Here is a 20,032-nt window from a genome sequence, read left to right as displayed (position 1 = left end):
AGATATAGACTGACTGATACTTGAATGAATCATATGTATTTTGTATCCTTTTTTTTAATAAAAAATAAAGTGGCAGTTCATGGCCACAGCAGTTGTTTTAGGAGATCTCTAGAGCTGACTGGCAGGAGGTTGACAGAAATGTATTTTTTTTAAGATATTTAGACAATTTAATTTTTCATTTGAACTTCACATTCATGTCCACAGAGATATAATGCAAACAAGGCAGACTGCTTGTAATAACCACAACTATGTTTAAAAATTCTATTTGGTATGTACAGTCATGAAGGTTGACATCTATAATTAATTAAAACCCCTGTGTTCATGTTTGAACAATACAGTACATATTATTCCCATTTATAGCACAGTTCAGTCTGATTTGTGAGCACTCAAAACAGGGAAAACTGCACGGCACAATGTTGACCACAAAGCTACAGAGAGCCAGAACAAACAGACAGAAGATTTTTCTAACCACACTTAAAACTGGATATTAAGTCCTTGCATCCTACATTTGAGTACTGCACTTTCCTCCTCTATTTATTGCTCTGTGCTTTCATCTTTTTAACTTCTATTAGCAGTTTAAATGTCGTTTTCTTATTTCATATCTTTTATTGCTTATAAAGCACTTTGAAATGCCTTTGTGCATGAAATGTGCTTTATAAATACACCACATTTGCCTTGCCAAATAAATAAATGAATAAAGGAATGAATGAATGATAAGAGTATGTTTAAAAAGCTTTTCAAATCCTGTTGACTCTCCATCGTGTTCCTACAGTTGTTGTGTTCATTCTCAGTGCAGCTGTAGCTAGTTGCCATTGTCAGCTGTTGCAGCTTTGCAGTAACTTTGCTGTTATTTGCCGCTCAGCTGCCTAAACATACAGTTACTAATGCTGAACTGTTTCATTTGTTTATTTCCCAATTTCTGTTTCTTATTTTTACACTTCATGGCCATGTTAACAGAGTGCAAGTGCCATCTATGATTTCATACAATTGTGTACTTATATAGTACAACAAATAAAAAGATATTGAGAGTTGGGAGAGGCTTAAGGGCTTCCAGAGGTCATGGGTGTCATTCTAGATGACTACCTTGAGACCTCAATGTTCTGTGTTAACTTGACAGCACACAGTTCTCTTACACCTGCTTTGAACTGCTGTGATCATAGAAATTGCAATTTTGTATCCGTGACAGTCCTGGTCGTCACAGTGAAGCCAAGGAGAGCGTGTGGGTCAGGTATGAAAAGGCCAAAAATCGCAAGGGAATCCGGAAAGGGTAACTTAAAGCGGTGACTCAGCTTGTGTTGGGGTTCATAACTACAGCCTCAAATATGACTTCTAATCTTTTTATTGATAACAAATTCATGCTCAAATTCAAGTTAATTATGTTTAAGCTTGAAGATTTCTGCGATTTCAAGGGGGCACTGTGGTGGCCAGTCACATTAGCTAGTTTTTAGGAGAGATCATACCACTCCTTGGGGAAGTCCCTGTAGGGAAAGTTCTCTTATTGAGACTGAACTGTGCCAACATACTGTAATGACTAATGACCAATCAGCATGTGGACAGAAGTTAGACACATGGAAATCAACTGCAGTGCTCTCTAGCAACAGCTTTGGAATTTGTTCAAAATGTCACAATAGAATGCATCTGTTGTGACACTGAAAGTTGAATCATCCATTTCGGATGACACCTTTCAAAGGAGTGATAGAAGACCACATCATACATGCAACTCACCCAACATGGAGTCATGCACTCACAGAAGGTGAATCGTTTGTGAAATTTGATTTCTTTTTCGCTCGCATACCTTTGTCGTCTGGGTGAACTCCTTCAGAACCGTCGACTTAACACGCAACGAGAAAGCAGGAGAGGAAACAGGACAGGTAAATATTAATCCTGACAAAAGCACCATGGCAGGTTGGAACTTTGACAGGATTACGTACACAATCAACATAAAACAACACAATATACAATGTAACCCGGGAATGGGAAGCACAAACACAGACACAACTTAAGCAGAACAAAATATTCAGACACATCACACAACAATAAATGGTTAGTCATAGACAAAATATAATAGAGTGTGTTAGCAATATGTTGTTACAGCAGCATGTAAACAGTTGCGCTGTGCAACTGCTGATTAGACTTAACTTCAAGCTCGCTCTGGCATTTTCTCATGGCTGACATCTCAGGATGATTCCTGCGCAGTGCTTGAGAGAAATAATGTGAAAATACTTTGTGGAAAAGCAATTTGTTGAAAATGTATTTAAAATAAGCCTTCATTTTGTCTTCTTTCAACCAAGGACAATCAGTTGTGATCCTCCATGATTTTGATGCTCATCCTTGTAGCCATCAGCTGTGTGTTAGTATTGTTTCTTCGGATATTCTCAGAGTAACCCTGAGTGAAAATTATTTGTCTAAACACAGCTTATTTGCATCTCATCTCCTGGCATCTGTGACTCCGTTGCTCTTTTATTTGACCGACATGTTCATAATCACATCCATCAGTGGGAGAGGTTTATGAATGATATGGCCAGTGCCGCATTCAAACTTGTTTCTGCTTGTTTGTTTTTTCTGAAAACAAAAAAACTTCCATAGAAAATCTGCGCCCTTGTTGACAAAAACATCGCCTTTGCTATTGAGCTTTCTTGACATCATGGACTAACCACTGTACCGGTGTAGGGATTTGAAACACCATGAATATTATTTGTACAGTTTCCTCTTGACAAAAGAAGTTGTTCTTGTGCTTATCTTCATTTTCTCTCAGCGGAAATGGTCACCCATCAACACAATACAGGCTTATTCAGATATCTTGGGTACTGCACATCTTTTTTGGAGACTCCAACCTTAGGTAATCTTTCACGTGGTAAGCTTCCCATGTGTTTTCTTGTCTTGCGTGGGGGTTTTCTGCCTTGAATTCAATGTCACATGAATCTTTATGTTGTGTAAAGAATAGTTGTGTAAATCAAGTAGATCCTGTTCATCATCCTTTCTCAGATAAGAGGAAATACAGGTGGAGACAGCTGTGATACCAACCCCTTGACTGACCTAACCGGAGAGGGCATCCATCACCCAGCACTTACCCGCCTGCCCAGTGGCAGTTTGATCGGTCACCTTTGACCTCTTCCACATCTTGGTTTCCTCTGGAGCCCTGCTGATTCAGAAAGCTCTGTAGCAACAAAAAAGACAGAAGATACAAGAGGAAATATTTAGGACTGCATACAAGCGCTTCTCAAAAGCAAAGCAGCGACACTGACTGACGTTCTCCTCAGAGCTTTAGGTGTCAGTCTTTTTAACTTTGGGATTGGCTGTGCTTTTAGTTGCTCATTCTCTTTTTGAAAATTCAAGCTGATGCCACTCAAAGCTTGTCATAGATTTATTTAAAAAATCAGCTGCTCTAAACTGCTCAGATGGCATTTCCTGAAGCACATTGCAGTTACTCTAACCAGTCAGTAAGAGGCAGCAACCAGTGTCATTTGCAGAAACTGGCCTTGACATGGGATGAATACATATCTCAGGAATGTGTTAATTAAGCAAGGAACTTGGTGAAGCCTTAAATAAAAAAGGTTCTGCTTCATTTTTAAATACTCTATACACAGCCACTGTTTATAGCCTCAGTATTATAGTATACAATTTGAAAAAAATATATGTAGTATTAAAAAGAAAAGTCCATTTTAGCGCTGAGTCTGAGGGTATGAATCTTAATTAAAGATGCCAAAAGAGTTTTTCATAAAACCATCAGGTGTAATGTGACACTTTTGAGGATCACAAATGACTCATATCACATTTGAAAAAGCATTACAGGTGTCATATCGCCTCTGCGTTATGAATGTCAACACTATTTTTTGTTCTTGTAAAATTTGACCTAATGACTCTCAAGTTAAGAGGTCTTAACCTTCTCATTGGATGTGGACCTGAAGTAGGTGTGGTTACATATGGGAAATTAATATTATTGTCATCATTACTTTGCAGCTGAACATAGATTTTCAGAAAATACTGTCGACATGAAGAGGTGAGTCCTGTTCAAATTCTGCTTTTAGTGCTCAGTGCGACTAACATTGCACTTTTGTGTTTACGTGGACGACCTAATATGATAATATTACTAATTCTTTCCCCCGTTACCTTAAAATATCTGTTTCGGAACATGTTTATCATTATGGATATTTCAATTGCGAGTAAGTGCTGTCATAACTTACAAATTGTAATAATCCAAAAAACACAGCAATAACCAAAATGCTTGCTATTGAGTACAGCTCACTTTGCTTGAAAAAGTCTAAACTAGCGATTGATTGCATGCTTATTTAAATGTCATTATCATGACCGTCTACTGTAATCGATGCACACCTACTGCAGTATGCTGCCTGGTTTACTAAAAGGTTTTACATTTTTCAAGTTCCAACAGCATTTGCACTCAACCTGCTCCAACTTCCCTAAACCTTTTAAAACTCCTGAAAACTTCAAATCTTCTCTTTCTCTATGACATTAAATATTCATGACCACATAAGCAACAATGAAGGTTCAAGTGTGGGGGATAAAACTTAACCATAGTTATTATTTATTAAGTGAATAACACTCAAAAACTCACATGCTAATCTGTGATAAGACCCAATTGCTCATAATAAGAAGCTGATTGAGAAAATTGATTTTCAGGGGCTTTAAACAAACAGAAAAAAAAGCCAAATGCAGCTGTGAGGACTTCTCTTTTTGACTTGCACCCTCATTTTACTAAATTCTAAATCTTAAATATTTCACCTCAAAGGTAAAATATTTACAGTCTCCTCACGTCCCAATGAAAATAAAACCTGCTGTCTTGAAAAGTAAGTGTTTATTTTTAGTCGTACACATGCTCCAGCATATGCTCAGGAAGGGTCTGGGCTCTGGCACCGATCTTGGCTCTTGGTGGAACTACACAACACATATGGTAAAAGCAAAACAGCCTGCAACAGGAGACATCTTGGCAGGAGGCCCTTTGCATTGAAGGAAACCCACTCCTCTTCTCTCCTGCTGAATAGTTTTGCCATTTTAGCTCATTATATTTATAGTTTTTTTTGTTTGGCTGAGGCTCTCCTCTGATTTAATGAATTCTGATTAGTGGAGGGGACATTGTAGACAAAATTACTGTCAATAGAGCCTGAGAATCTTTCCTAGTTACTGTCCCTGAGATTTTAAAGATTTGTGCTACAGGCTGCTTTTACAGTGAACAATAATGTTGTTTTAAAAAAACAGAAGAGACCATGTAACCAGTTTGGCTGGCTAGCTGTCACTGCAGGTTATCAGTTACCAAGCTTAAAATTACTCTATCCAAAATGTTGGACCACTGTAGCAGAAACAAAATATATTCACCCTCAGTCAACCCTCAAAGTTTGTGCTGCTACTTGCCTTCCCATGTCTTTGCAGTTGATGCCATGTTTATATATATCTCACACTGTTCTGCACACACAATTATAAAATAGAAAATAGTAGTTATATAAATATGATAGTTGAGTCTGTTATCCTAATATGATGTTGGCATCTTAATTAAAAAGACCCTTGTTGATAGCAAGTATTTGCTGGGATAGCATTTTGACAGTTTATCTCATAACTTATTCCATTTGATTCATCACAAATAACAGAATAATCAGTGATTGTGTGTTTGATTCCTTAGCTGTCCATGCATGGTCAAAATCCTGTGTTTGACTGTAATTTCGTCTTTGCATAAGTACAACAACCCATCCCTTGACATTACTTAAAGTTGACCTCTTCTTGTATTAACGACATGAAATACAGACTTCAGAACATGGCAGTGGAGACATTTGAAGTTTGTTAAAAATGCTTCAGATGCTGTATAGCAGACATACACATTATACCTAATGTGTGAGGAGTACGTGACATGTCTCAGTGATTCGGCCAGCCACCGCAGATGACTGCACCACTGACCACGTTCTCTTGAAATGGCATCTGGTAGCTACTCAAATGTCCCTCACTGCATTTGTCCACACTTCACTGACTTCAGTTGAGTGTACAAGACAGACACTGGCTTCAGCTGTGTAACTCAAACAAAACTGGGCCTGATGACAAGTCCTTTTGGTGTCAAATGAACACTAATGGATTTGCTCATTTGTTCAATTGCTGTAAGAGAGCTGACAAGTTGATTCATATGTTGTTCAAAATCATATAAGAAATGCCTTAGCATGTGATCTATGAAGTAAAACTGCATTAAAGATAACTGGTTTTTACAAAAACCCATTATGAATGTGCACAGTGTGAGACACAAGTATAGAAAGAACGACTATAGTGAAAACAATATCAAACGTAGTCCTGTGTATTTCTTTTAATGTAAAAAGAAAAAGTATTTTCTGCCAAAACACATCCCACACCCTCCATGCAGCTCAGGCTACATATTGATTTGATACCTCCATCTGAAGTTAGTCATCACCAAACAACCTCACAGCTCTGAACTCACTGCTGTGATCCAGCTTCCCAGATTTCAAACTGTGAAATTCAAACTGAGAAGCCTGCATGCCTTACTAAAGTGATTTTATGCACCAACACCAAATGTGTGTGTCCTCTATGTAACAAAATCCTGTACAATAAGATATGAGTTTATTATTTTTTATTTATTAATGTTTATCTGACTTATTGGTATTATTACATACTCTGTAATTTGAGCGACTGGAATGAGATAGTACATAAAATTTTATTAACTGTGAGTCTCTATTGCTATAGCTCGCAGCACGTTCAGCTCTTTTGTAGAGGAAAATAGAAGCATGCCTTTGTTACACATATGCATGAACAGTTTAGGATTGTTACTGCACCCATTTGTGCATCTGCTGATTTCTTTCTGATGCAAACAGTGACTGCACACGTATTTATCATGACTTTGTTCGCATGGGCTGACTAATAAGAAATAGGTTGACTGTAATCCATTTCTCCTCTCTCTGCTCAGAACATTTTCCTCATCCAGCCTTCATTTTGAGGGCCACCTACCTGCTCACGGTCCTCAGTGCTCTAAACTCTGATCCTCTTTCTGGCAGCAGTCTGGTCACACTGTGCCGTCTCCTAATTTTTTCAATGTAATAGATCCTTCCAGCAGCGTGCAAGTCTGTGCTTGATGCTCCTCTACTGACTAGCCTCAGTGACTGCTAAAAGCTGTTTAGGCTTTTTTGTATTTGTGGTCACTCCAAAGACATTGGAGGTTGAGTGGGTGGTAAAGCGGGAGGGGGGGGGGGCACAGTGAAGGGTGGGTCAAAGATTCCCTTTAAAAATAATAATAATAATTTGTTGCCATAAATCAGATGTAGTGAAAGGAAGATGAAGGGTTTTTTTGGTTTACAAGCCTGAAATCTAGATATATCGGAGTTCACAAGTTTAGGACTTGGTAAGGTTTGCTTTGTTAAGTGTACTGTAAATGAATTATTAAGAAAAATAAATAAGACAAGACTCAGAGTGCTACCAAAGTCATGTTGTTTTTGTTTTTCCAAGACACATTATAAATGATCTTCATATTAAATACATATGAAATACAGCCTTTCGGACAGTAGACATGTTGACAATGCACCTGATTATTTCACTCCAATGAGCACACTTTCATTACAAACCACACAATGCATAAAACCTAGAAAAGAAAAGGAAAGTGCAATAACGTGAAGCGCCTCGATGTTTTCACTGAAATCATCATTTATTTGTGAGTAGGTTTAATGTCAGAATGCTGTCATGCATTTGTGAAAGACTGATTTCCTGTAATTATGTTTAGTGGAAGTGATACATTCCTGACAGCAACTGGGACATATTAATTACAATCCTTCCAACTTCAGTTAACAAAAAAAGGAATTTCTAAATGGTCAGTATTGATTTGACAAACTGGAGTGGATGATGTTTATTGGATGAACTTTGATATCCAGGGCAGTGCAAGTGTCTTCTTTAAGGCAGGCTTTTGAAAGTATTCACAGCAGACACACTAGCATTGAAATAGAGTCATATTTAATAATAGGTCGGCTTAGAAAATGGTATTCTGTATTTGGCTTTGAATACAACCTATAAATGGATACAGCTAAGTCTAAATCAAGGTTCAAGGTTACTGCCCTTGAATGCTTCTGTCTCTTGTCTTTTATTACAGACTCTGGTATTCAGTTGCATGTCATGTCCAGAGTTGGTGTATTATTTTAAGGCACGGCGTAAACGTTCCCAGCCGTTGTCCATGGAGGCTTCCGTAAAGAAATTATGTATAGGTGCATCACATTGTCCCCTCCAATAGGGTGTCGTGACAAACACGAGGCAGCTGTTACATGTTTGTTATGTTTCCATGAACGTCTGAAACATGATGAAGAGTATCCACCAGTGCTAATAACTCCAACAACATCCTTACCAGGAATGTACATACCAACAACATCCTCACCAGGAATACACATACCATGAATAATGCAGGGGAGTAAAAGAACCCATTCACATACAAAGTGAATCAAATGTATTTATATATGAAACATGATAATAAACTTAGTTACTTATATAAAGTAGTACAGTATAATATGCATTGTTTTTATTTGTATGCATTTGAAATTTAGTTTCCATTAATAATTGGTTTAGATTACTGTTAGAGTGACGTTTGAGTGAGTTTTTAAAGATGTTGGCAAAACAACCCACATTTATACCAATCAAACATATCTGTTATATCTTAAAGACACAGGTATGAGAGACTTCCCTGAAGTGTGTTTTTACAATGACATGTGACTCCTCCTGTCTGCTTTTCTTGCCTCGACGGCAATACCAGTGAACTTTGCCTTCAACAATAACGAGAATAGAAAGAAATTGTCCTCCAGTTATCAGTTTCTTGCGGGTGGTCATGGGTCTATTACTATTTAAGTCATGCACTATGCATAATAAATGTATAGCTCATTGCAAATAGCAGTGCTGATTTGCTTTCTGTTTTTTTGTTTTATGGTTTTGAAATACATTTTTAAGAGAAGATGATTTTTTACTGGGGAAACTTTACTTATTCCACTTTGATGATGTCCAACTACTCAATCCTAAATCATCTACATATGGGATTTCAGAATCTGATACAGTAAGACTCCAGTAGCTTACATGTCTATAGATGTCATAAAATCAGAAGTGCTTAATGCTTAAGCATACATACATTTTCGTCAGCTGCTTAACCAGCTTACTGGTTCACTCACATGGAAAGATGACACTGCAGGCATGTTTTGATTTGTTGGCTAGAGGTTTAACCGGGTCATCTGGTCAGGTCGAGGTCCTGGGAGGGTTGATGAAGAGCATAAAAATTGTCCCCACAAGTTTGAGTTACTGTGATACTGGAAACCACAGATAATGCACGATAGTGTGAATATGAGTTAAGTGTTATCATGATGAGACACTAAGATGCCTTTAGAAAATTATTTAGTGAATAAGGCTTGTGACTGATGTATTTTGATGTTTATGTATAATTGAATCTAACATGAAACTTGTGATTTGCTGGTGTTGCATTTTTCATTTATTTTGCCAAACCCCCTTCTGCACACTTGTTGTTTTCAAGGAACTTTATTAGCTACTGTGATGGAAATTTGATGGAAATTTTACTGTGTTTACCGTTTTACCTTTTATGCTGCATTATTATAGGCCTATGTTTTACTGTGTGGTGTTTGATAATTTTATTATGTTGAAGCTAGGTGAAGGTTCCCATGGGAAAGTAGCTTGTTAGAGAGTTTCTTATCTGACTGTCCTTGATAGGCCTTCATCTCAGGGCAGTTGGTCCCTACTCCCTTCCTCCCTAAGACAGCTGCATAACAACATTAGAGTATAAAGTCACCTCTTTTCTTCCCTGGCTCTTTGTCTTACATTCTGCAGACTGGTTGCACTCTGTATGTTTGTCTGAGCCTTTACAAAGAATAAAACCCTTAAAGACGTCTGGATTGAATTCTTTATTTCAGAAGACTCACTAAAGGAAAATTTCCATTACATTACTTAGGCAGCACACACGGACGTACATGACAAAAGTTAAGATATACTGTCTACCCAGTTTACTGAGTACACCTAGCTTAAACGAATGCAGTGTATACAGTCCTGTAATCATCCTTACTTCATGAAGGTTGTAATTCAGTTGTTGTTCAAACTGTTCTTCTACCTTTCACATTTTTGATTATTCATGTATGATTTTGTATTACTGCAAGAACATTGGCAAATGTTACAAAGGAGTGATTAATCAATTGTCAAGTGGTTGCATTTTTTCTAAATTCAGTTACAAAGATTTTGGAAGATAACCACTTGATTTGTCTATCCATGACTGCTGAAGCCTCATATTAGCTACTCTTCAAGGTAATACAAAAATGTGATCACGGATAGAATTAAGGTAGAACTCCAAAATTAATTGATACGTTTAAATCTTGAACTTGAGCCTTACCTTGTGATTTCAAACACTTCTCCTGACCTCCTTCTTGAGATACTCGCTGTCAGCAAATCTTGTGCCAGGTCCGTTTAATCACCTTTGGTGTATGTTCTCATTTTGCTTTGGCCACAGATTGAGGTCAAGTTCCAGTTTTGATTCTAGGCTATGTTACATAAAAATATGTAAAGTTACATAACGAGAGATAGCATGCTTGTCTAAGTTCTTCCCTCATGTGCTGTTCTTCGCTTTCTCATACTGCTGTTTTCCTGACTAAACCTCAGATGTATACAGTGATGGCTTAATGTTCTCCAAATTCCTCGTCCTATATACCAACTGGCTCCTTACTGTTCCTAGCTCTGTCTGTAGCTGTTTCTAATGGTCTGTCTCATAATTCACACTCCACCTCCTCTGGCTCCCTGTTGCCTCCCTTCCACTTAATTTACCATCCATACCTAGCAATGTCTTGTCTCACTTTTTCATTTTGATTGCCTCGGTCAATGTAGTATTTTGTCCTCCATTACCACCTTATTGCCAGACATAAGTAGCTGTATTTGATATTTTTCTGTGAAGAATCCATTGGTGTCTTGTTTGTAATCACATAATTTTGACATTAAAAGTTGCCTACTGTTAATTGCTATGTTTCTTTTGAAAATATATAGTATGAGTTTCTTTGCATAGTGAGCAACTGGACTGCAAAGGTTAAATTTTCCCAGGCAACAGTGAAGACCACCAACTCTGCTCTGTGAGTGTTCTTCTGGATCATTTTAATAATGTCAGAATCAGAAAGGCATTTTCATCAACTGCGGATAATGTTTTGGAGCTTCAGGGAGTGTACCATGTGATCAGGAAAGGTAATGCCCCCAATCCTTGTAAGAGGCGAGAGGCTGATGAGGTCACACCATGTGTTTGATTTACTTCTCTGCTAGCTTTGCTATGCCGATACACCCTGGTCAGAACTCAGCCCGTAGCAGCAGCATATATAAATCAGGAGATTTGATGCCTTTTGGTTGTAAAAGGTTGTTTCAGTTTTGCTCTTTTTTCACCTTAGTGACTTCAGAGCTTTGCACAAGTTTGTCAGGGAGTTTGTTCCTCTCTAAGATCATTAAACTTAGCATTCTCCATTTTTGGCTCAAAATTGACATGCTTCCATATGTTATTTTCAAGTGGTAATAAGTAATAGCAACAGTCTCTGGTTGCAGGCTGTTTTTGGCTTCTATCTGACCTCTGAACTGGGATGTCCAAGTAAATGAAACCTTTTCAAAACATGTTTCACCTCCTTAAATCACACACACATCCAACCAGTGAAGCAGAAGAGTCAGCTAAACTTCTTACTCTACCCCCAGAGTAATTGAATGCTTCATTTTCACACTTCTCTGACTCTAAAGTGGCGTTCATCATGTCCCCGTCATGGACTCAACAGCGTGGAAAACTCAATTTTGGCTGAATTATACTTTCAAAGGAATACTTTACTGAAAATGTACTAAGAGACATTGACCACATTCGTCCTCATAGCGAAATGCTTATCACTTCCAGAAAACCTGTGGTCTGATGTGAATCAAGTTGAAGCAAGTGTACTCTACGTGGTATTTTCGTCACCTGACTGTAAGGCACCCAAATTCAGTCAGTTAGTGGGCCAGATTTCAATTGCCGTATTAATATTCTAGTAGTCAGCCTTCAACTGTATTATCACTGTGATCAGTGGTGCAGAGCGTAACATGCTGTTCAGCCCTCGATAGATGTGAAGCTGCTGAGTGGACCCAGTCTTGTGAAATCTAAATATGTTACAAGGCCTTCTCTTTCTTTATTTTTTGTGTTAATACAGTAAAACTGACAGTGGTGAGCAGAGTACTCGGGTCCTTTAGTCAAGTAAAAGTAGGAATGCCTTGATGTAAAAATACTCTATTAGAAGAAAAAGTCCTCCATTCAAAAATTCAAGTTAAAATAAATTTATTCATTTAGCTGACGCTTTTATCCAAAGCGACTTATAATTGCTATATATATATCAGAGGTCGCACACCTCTGAAGCAACTAGGGGTTAAGTGTCTTGCTCAGGGACACAATGGTGTCTCACAATGGATTCAAACCCGGGTCTATTACACCAAAGGCATGTGTTTTATCCACTGCCCCCTCACCACCCCCAACAGAAGTACTATCAGCAAAATGTGCTTAAAGTATCAAAAGTAAAAAATATGCACTTGCTTTTATAGATTGGAGAGCTGATTTTAACCACTTTATATGCACTGGGTAGCTTTATCTCTTACATTTTATATATTGCAAAAAAATTGTATGTATAATCTTATTCTTCTAGAAAAGATAGCTGTCAAGGTAGTGGAACATTTGTGCAATATTTCCCTTTGAATTGAAGTGGAGTAACATAAAATGTAAATACTAAGTAAAGAACAAATACTTCAAAATTGTACTTGAATACATTACTTGAGTAAATGTAATTATTTACTTTTCAGCACTGAAAACTCATGCACTTATAAATCTACCATCAACTATAGTATATTCTCATTGCTAAAGTAGGTGCTACACATATTGCATAATTTAAAGATGTAAAGGTGTGCATTTTCAAGGGGTAAACCGTTGTATAATTTACTCAACTACATGAATCTTTTACTCTAATGAGGAGACAAGTGTGTGCAGTGGAAACTGAATTCTCCCTGGCTGTATGGCCCATACACAGCTTTGGCATGGGGCAGTTAACAGATGGTTGAACAGACGTGTCTAGTACTTCGATATGAGAGATGATACTGTCTTCATACATGTTAATTGACAATTTAGCAGGAATGTGAAACGGTCACATCTTGGCATCTTGCCAACACAAGAATGGGAGCTGGTGTCAACCTATCAACATAGCACATTGAGCTTAATTGGTTTTCACGTGGCTCTTGGCTCAAAGATTAAGTTTAACGTAGTCTAAATTAGGTAGTAATTAGGTGGGTGTAAGCAAGGTGATGGTAATTAGATATTCCTTAAAAGAGCAGTCGATATCTTGAGCTTGAAGCTGTACACGTGCTTTTAGAGATTGATTCAGAGCCAAAAATAAATGCACTTATCGGTCTTTAATATGCAATGTCTTTGAATGTTTAAGCATTGTACATGACTGTGTTGATTAACCAGGCAAGTGTTTTGGAGTTGAATCACTCACTCAACAGTAGAAATGGATATGACTGTGGATATGGGCCAGCTCGCCTGCAGGGTCAGGAGCAATTGAATTTGGCATATTAGGATTGAGTCTTACATTTGGGAAATAATCACTACGGGCTCATCCTTCAGAAACATAAAATCAGAGATGTAGAACTGTTAGAATGATGTGATACTTAAGGTATTTTGTTCTTTCATGATTATTTACAACAATATTTACTTTATTTACTACAATAACAATTGTATTGGCATGCGTAAGTTATGCTGACCAATTTATTTGGGTCTTTTCATTGTGGTTTTAGTATCGAGATTGGTTGAGATTCTTTAGGGCCTCCCAACTGGCTTGAGTCACGATCAGAGGCTGTTTTGGCTCGGAGAGAGTCTGAGGGGTAGAGGTTAACGTGTTCCCTCTGGAATCTCAGCCCATCATGTGATTTGGATGCCAAGGGAGCATTTAGGATGACTGAGATGTCTCTATTTCCAGCTAAGCGATCTGCTTTATTTCTTCATGCCACATTGGAAAAAGAGTAGTGCCCAAAAGTCTCACTCATCATCACAATCTTCCCTCTTTTCTCATTTCTCACACTTTGCTATGTTGCACTTTCTCGTCCGCTGACATTCAACTCCTGTTCCCTCTCCGCTCCTTGACCGTGGTGATAAACCCATAGCTGCCGCTGTCATGCAACACTCAGGACACTCATAAATGCGCCACCTGTTGCTGGTGCATGCCGGGACGCTTAACTTGGAATACTGCAAACCTGGCGCTAGTCAGTCATTTAACCCCACCCCCCCACCCCAGTATCATTTTACTGGTGACATGTGTCCAATTAATGCTGCTCAATCCACTGCTAACAGAAGGTAGATATAATTCTGAAAAGCAGGTGGATGGTGGCTTATTGTTAGGAAGTTTAGGATCAACACAGTGTATGTCTGACTAGTGTATCTCCTACAGTGTGCCGTCTTAATGCTAGTTCTATGGATTGTATTCAAAGCTTAAATAACAACAATATAATATATATATATATATATATAGGGCTTTTCCTGCTGCACCATCTAACTCTGCTGTGACACCATTCTTATACTAAAAAATAGGCTATTAAATTCATATTCATCTGGATATGCATATTCTGGGGTTGTCCCTTTTTAAATAAAAATTACAATTTTAATAAAATATATAATACTGTCATTATTGTGTGTTCAAAGGTTTATACCCTCTTGTGTGAATTATGACTGTCAGGAGCAAAGGCTGAAGTAGCGTGAAATAATTCTTAAGCATCACCAAACCTCATAAGGAGGCTCTCAGGTTGGATGCATTGGGCTTTGAAGCTTGTGACTCAAACATAGGAGAACAGTTTGTTTCCTATTTCATACCAACAGTCACTGTGCATTTCCTTTGGACCATGACTGCGTCCTTCTATAACCTTAAACAAGTAGCTCTACATTAAGGAAGTAGAATTTGTGACTAAACCTAACCAAACCTTTACCATAATGGCAGCAGATCAGTAAATGATTATATGCTTATTTTTTGTTGAGGTTTTGGGAGGTGCTGAGACATGATGTTGTTCTGCTGATAGCGATGTCATTTTGAAAGCAGGTCTTTTCATGTTGTAAATATGCAAATATCTTCAGCTGTTAGAGCAAGTTTCATATAGCTGATAAGAGAAAGTGTGAAACTGCAGCATACTTCCACCTTTTGAACTAATGTTTTCTTACTTCTTCTTAATAAATGTAATTGTAACTATTGCTTTTATTTGCCACAGTATGTACATCCTTGATGCTTGTAACCTCCCTATTTAGTCAGCTCAGCCTAAACAGCTCTCTGTCTTTTGGGCTGTACTGATGATATTTTAATGCTCTGCAGGCTTAACACGTATACTCACATTATTCTGCTAAATTAGTTTGCAAAAGCTTTTGCGATGGGGGAAACATGTTTTTGAAAGTGAGTTAGGAGATGAATTTGTATATCACAGCTGTTGTGAAGTAATTTTGATTATCTTAGGTAATTTCCTAAGTAGAAAATATGTTTACAAACTGAAAGTGATCTGAGATGGCTGGTGTGTAATTGTACGTGAAATCTTCAACTTCAGATCTTCCACCCATCCTTAATTGTAATCTCTGGTGCTCGTCCTCAGTGATAATTGCACTACATTTAGTTGTTATTATATATCTGGGATGCAGTGACACATAAAAGCTAGTCAAACAAGCCTTTCTAGTGAAAAACTAACAATTTGCTGTTTATAAATGTCCAATTGATGGTAATTAATCAAGCTGCTGTGTTACAATTTGCTATAGACCTAGTGGCTTAGGGCCACTACCTTAAGACATCCATGAGAATGCCGTTAGACCCTGGCCACATAACTGGAAAATTCACCTTGAAAGAGGTGCGTGTCATTAATACAGTACATGCTGTCAGCTGCCATGTTCGTTTTAACACACTGTGTCCTTGTTACAAAAAAATCGGGCTTGTGACTATATCTCACAATCTCCATGAGCTATAACCACATCTCATGGTCTTCATCCGTGGAAGGAGATTTCTTCAGAGATTTCATTTCTTATGAAGACCTTGAGAAGCAGTTAAAAGGTTAGAAAAGGAAGATACTTCATCATTAGACTTGTCTCCCTTTCGTTATTAAGCCCCTCCAAAAAACCAAGAAACCCAGAAAAACCTTCTATCGCATGCACTGACTCTGCACTGAGAACTGAATTTACAGTGCATTATTTGCAAAACAGTGCAATTTTGTCCAATTATTGCATAGCTTTCCCACTAAAAGGCCAAACTGTGAAGAGTGCTAGCAAATCTTAACATTCCCTGCTCTTTCCACATTAAGTGAGCTCAGTACCACTGTAATGAAATAAAATCAAATATATGCTTTCTCAAATCAACGTCTTTGTAAATACAGTCACGTGTATGGGACTTGCCTTCCCAAAATATCTGCTTTTCAGTTAGTTTTCATTCCCATGCTATGTATTGGCCCCAACAAGCTACCGACATTTTAATATTATCCATGACTTCTAACCTTAGCCAACATTAACATAACCATCTCTAACGAATCTCTAATTCATGGAGACTGCTGGGAGAGCACACTCAGCCTGCCAGTAAGGACTAACTTACAGAATGCCAGCAACTGAGTATTGCAGGAATGCTCACAAAATGATCATATTTATTTACAACAATAAAACTTTGTGCGTTAAAACTTTTAAAAAATATTTTTAATTTGCTTCTATTGCAACAAATGAGCCTGCATGCTATGATAATCGTTAGGTATTTCTCCCCCCCCCCCCCCGACCTGCAATTTTTAAACAGTCAGTTATGGAATGATTAATCTTTTGACATTTTGATGATTTTTTTTTATCATCAGCTGGAATAGCCTAGGGTCACCAGTTTTCCCTTGTCCTACTCTACCCAGGAGATGATGGATGATACACTGATGCAAAGCGTCTGACCCGTTTCAACCCAACTCCTCTGCAACAGTAAACAGAGGCGCCTTTAGACATTTGAGCCACTGGCGCACACATCACACATCACGTGTGCGTCTTTGGATGTTCATATATTGTACATAAAAGTAGTGTTTTTGATCTTGAATCTCTCACAAACAGTGGAACTGGCTGTCGATGTGGGCTTGCAGATCCTGGTGGACTTAAAAGGTGACCTCTTGTGACTTGTCAGGATTAACTTCTACATGTAGGGAAAACATTCATCTCTGTGTGGCCTCATATATCGCATACTCACATACAACAATTAATCCATAGGTATTAGACCTGATATTGAGGAATTAATCATTGCTTTTATGAGGATCAAACTCAGTCTCTTGAACCTACAGAGTTACAATCCATCAGCACCAGCCTAGGGCCAGAGGCATGTTCTGGTGTCGGCGGTCTATGTGTGGCCAGCAGGGTTTAAAATAGTTCATGGAAAACTGATCGTGAGTGCTGAGCACCAGTGAAAACTACATAGATCAGATTTCTACTCCGCATTAAAGTGAGGACAGGACATAAAGGGCCTTGTCAGCATAATGAAAAAACATTGTGGATTGCCTGTTGAAACAGAGTCATTTAAAGATGATACATTTCTGTTACTTCCAATAAATATCTCACCACAGAGTAACAGGCTCCTTCAGATGTTCTGCTCAGTGGTATATTGAGTCCGGTGTTGCCACTAGATGGCATTGTTACACTTTATTGTGTTGTACCGCCCTCTGAGGACAGGCCTCCCTCAAAGCAAGGGATTAGCTTAATAAATTTAAAAATATAAAGTTGTGGAGTCATCTGGAGTACACTGATCAGAATTTATAGACCCTGAATTACAATGCAGTTCAGAGGCTGAGCTCCCATTGTGTTGATGCAGTTGGCGTGACCATGAAGTATCGATTGTATTATGAAATTCACTTAGATGATAAGTGGTATCTTGGAATATGTATATTCATAAACAGAGAGACCTCCATTTCTTAATGGAAACCATTTCTTAGCAGGCATGTGTGTTGAAGGCAGAGGTAAAATTGGATTGCATTGCCAAGGGGAGACCATTTTTTCCCTAGTGTTCCAAGCCTTCATCGAGGAGAAACCAAGACAATTGCTTTGTTTTTTTTCTATCATGTTAACCATTTCTCATGTGGATAACACGCTGGAGGTGGCATTGAATGACAATTTATGAATTAAGTTAGTATAAAATGAAAATATGGAGATTACCAGCTGTCACAGAGCATTTTTTTCTTCATATTGAAAAGAAAATTAAAAATATGCTTGACTACACAGGACAAAACTTTTTATTGCTGAAGTATGAATCGGCAATGCAAGTGTTTTAACATTTGTAAACAGATCTATTAATGATTTGTGAAGTAGGAACACCCTTTCCAACTGTAGTAACTGCTGGATGAAAGGATTTTATTTATTTATTTTGTTTTTTGGAGATTCTTGAGGCAACATTTCGAAGCACAAAGCTTCAAAGCAGGGGTTAATCTAGGGACACAGTAAATAGACAAGTACAGAGGTTTTTTAAAAGTGAAGTCATTACCCTACAGCAAACTTTTAAGAAGATTAGCATATTGTTCTTTTCTGAGAAAATGATTATAAGCATCAAACAAAAAAATTGCTTCCTCCTAACAGCAAGTGTTGAATAGAAGTACTATGTATAGTTTGTTGATTGGTGGTGTATTATAAAAAGCAGGAAAGCTCTGTAAACTTCTCTGCAATCCGTTGTATTCAATCATGTCAAACATGTCTGATCATCTACGTGACTAATGTGTACTGTAATATTTCCACAAATACAAATGTACATATTGAAAAAATGTATATTAAAAATAGATATTGAATATATGCAGACTCTTGCAGATCGATAAATAGATGTATGTCAGATCTGGGTAAATGCAGTGCCAATAGGTGCGTTTCAATCCACCTTCACCACCATCCCATTTTCACATAGTTTTCCACCGTTTGAGGTTTGACTGACACTCTTTTTATTACATCATCTCTTTGCGCTCGATTTCCACACTTGTCCTGTTTATTCTGTGCATGGCTGCAGGGACAACTACATATATGGAAAATGTATTTCAGATAGACACCTTGATAGAATAACCATATTCATGAATCTTCACTAAAGTGTTGTACATTTTCTTCATGGTGTAGAGATGGATGACAGGATACTAAAATACAGTACACCTGATATGTTAGAACCAGAAATAATCTGAACATTATGTTGTGTTTTTCCTCACCCCCATCTTGCCTTTTCTCTTAGCTTGTTGACCTGTCTGATACCCAATATGCTGACAGACTACCTCAAACCACCTCCGTATCAGGCCACAGCTTTTTGGTATATATCACAGCCAACCCTAAGTACCAACAAATAAGCCCAGGCAAAGCAGTAATTCATCATGTGATGCTTGGCCGTAATATATCTCTCTGTCTTAGTCACCATAACTCTTCCTTATAGTAGCCGTTTGAACACTGCAGTGTTACCAGGGACAGGAGCGATAACTCTGCTGTAATAATGGACCTCTACACAGCCATGATGATAGACGAGCCCCCCTTGTAGGAATATATTCTTAATAAAACACACTTCTTCAATAAAGGCCTTTTTTGGAAGTCTCGTGCGGGAGAAAACTCAGGAGACTGAAATCCCTTCACACCTCCTGTGTATGTCCAGGGTTTTCACACTGCAGAATCATTTCTTGTCCAGTAGTGCTGAAGGATACTCTGTAAATGTATTTCATTCACCAGCAACATATGAGTCTCACAGTGCCAGAAGTCAGCTTAATAAAGCTGAGCCATTCAATTCCACCACTTTTGTCCAGACATATCACAACAGCTATGAGATGGATTGCCATGACATTTTGTACAGACATTCATGGTCCCCAGAGGACCAATCCTGCTGACTCTGGTGATCCCGAGGTCACTTACACTGTGAAATAGCATTAACAGTAATAACATTTGGTACATATATTCGTGGTAAAATTGCAACAACTTGCACTCTGACTTGTCATGATTTAGCGCCATCATCAGGTCAACATTTTAATTTGTCTCATACTTGTGTTTATGACCAAACAC

At 38.0% G+C, this 20,032-nt stretch overlaps 1 protein-coding gene across 1 annotated transcript in view; it reads right to left on the bottom strand.

Annotated features, from left to right (window-relative positions):
- LOC119886123 (immunoglobulin-like and fibronectin type III domain-containing protein 1) overlaps positions 1 to 10,628 on the bottom strand; it is a 30,041-nt gene extending 19,413 nt beyond the window's left edge. The window contains 3 exon segments of the mRNA XM_038696656.1: positions 1,796 to 1,831; positions 3,072 to 3,157; positions 10,361 to 10,628. Coding sequence (XP_038552584.1) covers positions 1,796 to 1,831; positions 3,072 to 3,120 — 85 coding nt within the window. The 5' untranslated portion in view covers positions 3,121 to 3,157; positions 10,361 to 10,628.
- Between the last annotated feature and the right edge of the window lie 9,404 nt (positions 10,629 to 20,032).

The sequence above is a fragment of the Micropterus salmoides genome, unplaced genomic scaffold (assembly GCF_014851395.1).
Source record: "Micropterus salmoides isolate LMB-PRFRI ecotype aquatic unplaced genomic scaffold, ASM1485139v1 Ms_hic_scaffold_4, whole genome shotgun sequence".
NCBI lineage: Eukaryota > Metazoa > Chordata > Actinopteri > Centrarchiformes > Centrarchidae > Micropterus > Micropterus salmoides.
This window is presented reverse-complemented; position numbering and strand designations above follow the sequence as displayed.